This window comes from Falco biarmicus, chromosome 19, assembly GCF_023638135.1.
Source record: "Falco biarmicus isolate bFalBia1 chromosome 19, bFalBia1.pri, whole genome shotgun sequence".
Lineage (NCBI taxonomy): Eukaryota > Metazoa > Chordata > Aves > Falconiformes > Falconidae > Falco > Falco biarmicus.
Genome location: NC_079306.1, coordinates 6,150,513 through 6,157,949, shown reverse-complemented (window position 1 = coordinate 6,157,949; position 7,437 = coordinate 6,150,513). Strand labels below are relative to the sequence as shown.

Here is a 7,437-nt window from a genome sequence, read left to right as displayed (position 1 = left end):
GAGAAAAGGTAAGGAGATGAGGAACAGATGGAGCCAGGGAGAAGTAACACTTTGCTGTTAATTGATGACTGTAAAAACTTACTTAAAGTGTCCTTTGTTTGTAGTTAACCAAACAGGGATTGCCTAGTATGTAATGCTTAGCTTAAGGAACCAATCTGTTTAAAGCACGCGGCCTCTGGTAACATATATAAACTCATGATTGTATACAATAAATCAACATTTGCTTGCATCAAGCAGTGTCCTGTCTCTCCATCGCAGCACCCTTGCACCTCTCAGGGTGTTGGTGTGTAGATGAATTGGGAACAATGGAGTAATTTGGCCCTGGGAGAAACTGTAAAGGGAATGGTCTTTATGTTTCAGTCCTGGTTTCTCACAGTCCATGTATTTTTTAATTGGCAATAAATTAAATTGAATTTTAATATGACACATTTTGGCCATGACCCATGAACATTGCTGGTATAATTTCTGCTTTTTTCCTGTTGAGTCAGGGGAGCGGATGAGCAGCTGCAGGGCTGGCTGGGTGCTGTGGTTAACCCTCCACAGGACCACATCAGGACTGCTGAGCCCACAGTGGGGCTCCCCCGCACAAGAAAGACCCTGACCGACTGGAGCAAGTCCTGCAGGAGCCATAAGGATGGTTGGGACCTGGATCATGTTATGGACAAGGAGAGGCTGAGAAACTGGGGTTTATTTGAGATAACATCGAGAGTGAAAGACTGGACCCAGGCCAGTTGGTGGGATTACTACAGTCAGTGGTTTACTTCACTATTTGTCAAAGCAAAGCCGTGAGGACATGATCTGGCTGGAGGTGTCTGACCACAGCCTTGGCTGAGCGGCCAACTGTGGCAAGAGCTATGGGACTTGTGTGTAACCAGTGACAGTAGGAAAGTGGCTCCATTTACATTTAGAGTTGCAATGGAGTTGGGTATCACTGAGCCACTAAGGATGACAGAGCTGACCATGCAGCAAATGTTCCTCGTAGCGACTGGGGTGTACAACAAGCAAAGGAAACGACTGATGCTTAGGACATCTTGGGGCACCTGGGGCAGCTTCCCCTGGGTATCCAGGGAACATGGCACTGAGCAGAGCCCTGTGTCCTGTGGATAACTGGCTAGCTGAAAAGGGTCACATAGACATAGTCCAGCTGGCTGGACAAAAATGCACATCGCTCTCAGCTTATCTGAAGTAAAGCAAAATACACTGTCTTTGGCTGTCCTTGTTACACAATAACAGGAAGATTTCGGTGGGAAAAGAATGTTGCAGGTGGGAACAGATAACTACAGAAGAGAAACTAGGGGCGGACTTGGTATTTAGGCAACTAACCAATAATGAGCTTAACTTTTGTAATATGTATGAGCTAATTATAAGAAGGCATAAAAGGTGACTGTAAGACACAATAAACAAAGTCTGCTGATCACTCATATTGAGTGACTGTGTCTTCCCTCCGTTGTGACAGTGTCCCACCCGATCACTGCCTTGCTTCCTTCACCGTGACCAAAGGATTTGCACCAGGACACCCTGCCGCATGCCCCCACCCTGTTATTTGCCCCAACTTTGCACACTCACACAGCTGAGCTCTACACTGGTGCTTTACTCTCCTGGGAAGTTGATAGATGTCTCCACTACACAAGCCCCTTAAATTACAGAGATGTGACACAGGAGTCCAGCTGCACCATCCTGGATGCAAACGTACAAAAGCCAGGCTGGTCAGGCAGGCTGGGTTCATGCTATTGAGAAAGTGGAGTGCATGCAAACATTCTAGGAGAAACACAATTGTGACATTAAAAGCGCTAAATGCACAGGAAGTTCCAGAGATGACCTGCAAATGCCTTGTGAGGAGATTCAGGCAGTTCAGTGCTGCTGAGAGACACCTGACTGCATCAGCTTCTTCAGTGCGTCCTTCAGCTCCTGGTTCCTCATGCTGTAGATGAGGGGGTTCACTGCTGGAGGCACCACCGAGTACAGAACTGCCACCACCAGGTCCAGGGATGGGGAGGAGATGGAGGGGGGCTTCAGGTGGGCAAACATGGCAGTGCTGAGAAAGAGGGAGACCACGGCCAGGTGAGGGAGGCACGTGGAAAAGGCTTTGTGCTGTCCCTGCTCAGAGGGGATCCTCAGCACAGCCCTGAAGATCTGCACATAGGACAGCACAATGAAAATGAAACATCCACAGACTAAACAGGAACTAATCACTAGAAGCCCCACTTCCCTGAGGTAGGTGTGTGAGCAGGAGAGCTTGAGGATCTGTGGGATTTCACAGAAGACCTGTCCCAGGGCATTGCCTTGGCAGAGCGGCAGTGACAGTGTATTGGCCGTGTGCAGCACAGCATAGAGAAACCCACTGGCCCAGGCAGCTGCTGCCATGTGGACACAAGCTCTGCTGCCCAGCAGGGTCCCGTAGTGCAGGGGCTGGCAGATGGCCACGGAGCGGTCATAGGCCATGACGGTGAGGAGAGAACACTCCGCTGAAAGGAAAAAGACAATCAGGAAGAGCTGTGCAGCACATCCTGAGTAGGAGATGTCCCTGGTGTCCCAGAGGGAGTTGGCCATGGCTTTGGGGAGAGTGGTGGAGATGGAGCCCAGGTCGAGGAGGGAGAGGTTGAGGAGGAAGAAGTACATGGGGGTGTGCAGGTGGTGGTCACATACTACAGCAGTGATGATGAGGCCATTGGCCATGAGGGCAGCCAGGTAGATGCCCAGGGAGAGCCAGAAGTGCAAGAGCTGCAGCTCCCGCGTGTCTGCCAATGCCAGGAGGAGGAACTGGGTGATGGAGCTGCTGTTGGACATGTGCTGCCTCTGGGCATATGGTCCTGTCACAGGAGAAAAAGACAGTGATAATTTAGGGGAGACTTCTGCAAGCAAAATCAAAGCCATTTCCCACAGACCATCCCCCCGTCACACACAGACATCCCTCTCTTTTCTCGGAGACCTTCCTGCAGCTGTGTGGCTGCAGCCCTGCTTGGTGCTGGCCGTGTGGGTGATGAAGAGCAGGGCATCTGCCCACGGGCTCTTGACCAGCCAGCCCCACTCTGCAGCAGTGGGTGGGGGCAGGGACCAGTCCTGGTGTTTAACTTTGTCCTCTGAAACCAGTGCCAACGCAGAAGGGCTGGTCAGCGTCTGCAGCGCCAGTGCTAAGGAACGGGAAGGGTGAAGGCATTGTAAGAGAGCTTTAGTTTTTTTCACAGCTCCCCCCCATCTCTCCTGTTGCGTATTCTCCCATGTCAGAAAAGCAGAGCATTTTTGCTGCCCTCCGGGGGAACAGAGTGAGGTCTGTGAGGCAAGAGGATTGCCTGTGGGTGAGTGCCCAGTGAGGGGAGGTGGTCTGTCCTTCTGGTTCCCAGGCAACCTGGTACCCAGTGTCCCCGAGCCCGGGGGTGCAAAGGCTTTGCTTCAGAGCAGAGACATGGCCTGGGCAAAGGAGAGCTGGGTCTTGAGCCCTCGGACTGTGCAATGAAGTGCTGAAATAGGCTCTGCAGGGCTTACTGAAGCTCTGAAGACATCCTCTCTATAAAATCTGCTCCTGTCTGTAAAACCAACTCCTGACTGTAAATCCACCAGAAGCAGACACAGATACAGGTTTCTTAAGGAGTATTTAGATCCTTTGCTGCAGTCTTCCTGGTGTCCTCTCTAGTAATGGGTTAACAAAAGTTGATACTCCTGCAGAAAACTTTTTCTAGTAAGGGAATTGCCACTGCTGGAAATAAGTGTGTCCCCCCAGGAGAGGCAAGGCCCGTGAGGGATTGCCTCATCCTGCTGCCCAGCAGGTTCCCCTGCAGCCCCAGGGACACCTGGAGGGAGCCCAGAGGGGCAGAGGAGGGAGGCAGGGAGAGCTCAAAAGCAGCCCTTGGTGGGGGGCTGCTGAGAGCTCCCTGCTGGAGAAATCTGCAGAGCCCTGGAGCCGGTAAGTGTGTGGCTGCAGGGCAATGCCTCTGCAGTTCCTAGCCGGGTCTGCAGCAGCTGGGCCCCCCCAGCCTGTGGGACCGTGTGGGAGCCTTTTGCTGTGGAGGAGGCCAGTGTGCTGCAGAGCAGGGCTTCCCTGCTGCAGCGTGGGAGGGCCAGGGCATGTGGGCTGCCTTGTGCCAGGGCCGGCTGCAGGGCTGTGAAGGTGGCTGTGCAGGCAGGGGTGCCCAGGGCTGTCCTTGCCAGCAGGGTCCCTGCAGCCCAGGGGGCTGTGTGCTGGGGCAGGGGCTCTGCCGCCTGCCAGGGGCAGCTCTCAGCCTGCCGGGGGGCTCCCGTGCGGCTGTGGCGAAAAACTGTGGGTTCAAGGAATGACCCCCACACAAGGAAGTGCTTATCTCTTAATAAGAGGCTGTTGTGTGCTTCAGGGCTGCTCACAGATTCAGCTCACTGCCAGAATATTTTCCATTGGTGGTTTCAAAAAGAAGTACAAAGCAAGGTTAGTATAAAGGTAAAGTACTTTTTTGAGTCTCTGTTTTTAGTTTTTTACTCTATGGGAATGCGATGGAATACATGATAAAGGAGTTCTTAATAAGGACAAGTCCCCTAGACTCCTGAATCGTAACTTTGAAATATCAGAGGGTTTTATTTGAGTCTTCCTATGTGCATTCAGTGACTCCTATCCCACGGACAAAAGGAGCTTTGCCTTTGCTGGATCCACCAGGCTCAGTCTCACCTGACCATTATTCTACCTGCAAACAAGTAACCTGTACCCAGCCAGTGCTCTGTAGACAGGCAGCTTTGTGTAGGGCCAGAGCACAGAGGATGTGTGGAAGGACCGACCCCCAGCAGGAGAAGGTCTGACTGATTTTGTGTTGGTGCTGCATATATCAGAGCTGTTCACATCTCCAGGTCATTTCCAAGGGGACTTTCCATGAGCACGTTCACGGCAGGGCTTTCCTGCTTGGCTCTGTGCTTGCCTGAATCTCTGCTGCCGCTTTTCTGTGTCTCTTCTTGGTGGCAATGGAAACTCAGCTGTGCAGGTCAGAGCAGCGGCTGAGATGCTGAAAGCATCACAGGGAGGTTGATGAGGAAGCTGAGCAAGTGCCTTCCCTCCCCAGCACGCTGCAGATGAAACCAGCATCAGCTCTCCTTTTCCCTCAGGCTTTGGGGGAGCTGTTCCTTGCGGCAGGCAGACTGAGAGCGGCTGAAGGGCAGAGCTGGGCACACAGGGGCTGAGCTGGGCTCTGTGAGCGCTGGCAGGGAAGAGCCCTGGGGCCAGATAAAGAGCTGCCGGCAGGGACAGCTGCAGGCAGCAGAGCCCTGGGCAGGGAGGGGGGGAGATGCTGAGGGGGACCCTGATGCAGGGCAGATAGGGGCACCTCCTGGCCATGGTCTGCCGTGCAGGTGCCTTCCCTGAGCAACACACCTCTGCTCTCCTCTCCCACCCAGCACAGCCTTTAGACCGTTGGTTCCATGTGTTTCAACAGCTCCTGGTCCAGCAGAGCAGCAGAAGGGATGAAGTGCATCTCTCCTGCTGCCACGGTGCCATTTCTCGCTGAGCACAGCCTGAGGGTGACTGCCCTGCACTGCTGCTCTGTGGGAGGTGGTGTGCCGGGCTGGGGAAGGGGAAGGAGTTCCCGAGTGTCCCTTTGTCTCTCTCCTGGCCTTGCTCAGATGCTATTGGCATTGCAGACAGGCTCTCTGGCAAGAGGGGTTTCAGCTGCCGGCTCAGGCGCAGACCTTGTGGGTCCTCCTGTGCAGACATGTCCTCGGCAAGGAGGTGTCCCAGCTTTCCCCTAACCGATGATGCTGTGGGCAATGCAGTCTGTGAGGCTGGGGAAGGAGCTGACTCTCTTTCAAGAAGTTCACATGGTCGGAACCCTTTAAACATCTCTCTGGGGTGTCCACCCAAGGTCTATGCTGCTTCCAGGGCACACGGTGAGCCCTGGGTGTCCCTGCCTAGAAGTGGGGTGCTGAGCCTTTGGGAACACATGAGCCATTGTCTTGTCTGCAGTGGATTGGCCCCTGCCCCCACGGTCCCCATGAAGCTCCTGCTGCAGAGCAGGGCTCACTGCTGGGCAGCCAGCGGGCACAGCCCCTGCTCCTCACAGCACACTCGGCCAGCACTCAGCACAGCTCCAGCCATGGCTCGGAAGGGAGCTCTCCTAGGAACGGCAGAGGGGGGACATGGGGCACCGGGGGCGCATCTAGGAGAAACAGCTTTCACTTGGCTCACAGAATTATCCTCTGACTTCTTGCTATCTTTCCTCCTTGAGCAGGTCCCCATGCTCAGAGGCAGCAGATGTCCAACAGCAGCTCCATCACCCAGTTCCTCCTCCTGGCATTGGCAGACACGCGGGAGCTGCAGCTCTTGCACTTCTGGCTCTCCCTGGGCATCTACCTGGCTGCCCTCATGGCCAACGGACTCATCATCACTGCCATAGTGTGCGACCACCACCTGCACACCCCTATGTACTTCTTCCTACTCAACCTCTCCCTCATCGACCTGGGCTCCATCTCCACCACTGTCCCCAAAGCCATGGCCAACTCCCTCTGGGACACCAGGGACATCTCCTACCCTGGATGTGCTGCACAGCTCTTCCTGATTGTCTTTTTCCTTTCAGCAGGGTATTCTCTCCTCACCGTCATGGCCTATGACCGCTCCGTGGCCATCTGCCAGCCCCTGCACTACGGGACCCTGCTGGGCAGCAGAGCTTGTGTCCACATGGCAGCAGCTGCCTGGGCCAGTGGGTTTCTCTATGCTGTGCTGCACACGGCCAATACACTGTCACTGCCGCTCTGCCAAGGCAATGCCCTGGGACAGTTCTTCTGTGAAATCCCACAGATCCTCAAGCTCTCCTGCTCACACACCTACCTCAGGGAAGTGGGGCTAATTGTGGCTGGTGCTTCTTTATTATTTGGCTGTTTTGTTTTTATTGTTCTGTCTTACATGCAGATCTTCAGGGCTGTGCTGAGGATCCCCTCCGAGCAGGGACGGCACAAAGCCTTTTCCACGTGCCTCCCTCACCTGGCCGTGGTCTCCCTCTTTGTCAGCACTGCCACGTTTGCCTACCTGAAACCCCGCTCCATCTCCTCCCCATCCCTGGACCTGGTGGTGGCAGTTCTGTACTCGGTGGTGCCTCCAGCAGTGAACCCCCTCATCTACAGCATGAGGAACCAGGAGCTGAAGTGTGCAATGTGCAAACTGATAGCTGGATGTTCTTCTAAAGCATTAAAATGATGAATAGCATTTATAATGTAGTTCATCACAGACCCTGACTCTCTTCTGAATTTTTTGTAGTTACTTGTGGTATTTCAGTTCTGATAAAGTTGTCATCCCCATTCTAATTCCTTCTGTGATTTTCTTTTCTGAAGGTGCCCTGCTCTCTCCTCATCTAACAAAGCCAAAGGGCCATTAGGCAACTTTATTTTGTCTGGGATTCTTCCTTCCACGGCCTTTCTGGAGCTGCAGGGACAGTTCCTGTGTCCACAGACGGAGGGGAAAAGGTTCCTGGCATGGCAGCAGTACCAGGGAAC

General features: G+C 53.8%; 2 protein-coding genes across 2 annotated transcripts; one reads left to right on the top strand and one right to left on the bottom strand.

The window, feature by feature from the left end:
- Positions 1–1,851: 1,851 nt before the first annotated feature.
- Positions 1,852–2,787, bottom strand: LOC130141496 (olfactory receptor 14C36-like). The gene has a single exon (XM_056322495.1). It carries the CDS (start codon positions 2,785–2,787, stop codon positions 1,852–1,854), a length of 936 nt encoding a protein of 311 aa, XP_056178470.1.
- A 3,397-nt stretch (positions 2,788–6,184) lies between these two features.
- LOC130141605 (olfactory receptor 14C36-like) lies at positions 6,185–7,141 on the top strand. The gene has a single exon (XM_056322631.1). It carries the CDS (start codon positions 6,203–6,205, stop codon positions 7,139–7,141), a length of 939 nt encoding a protein of 312 aa, XP_056178606.1. The 5' UTR covers positions 6,185–6,202.
- Positions 7,142–7,437: the final 296 nt, after the last annotated feature.

What these genes read in the sequence shown, in the direction of transcription:
- LOC130141496 (XM_056322495.1), bottom strand. Translation starts at nt 2,787, where the DNA reads ATGTCCAACAGCAGCTCCATCACCCAGTTCCTCCTCCTGGCATTGGCA.
- LOC130141605 (XM_056322631.1), top strand. Translation starts at nt 6,203, where the DNA reads ATGTCCAACAGCAGCTCCATCACCCAGTTCCTCCTCCTGGCATTGGCA.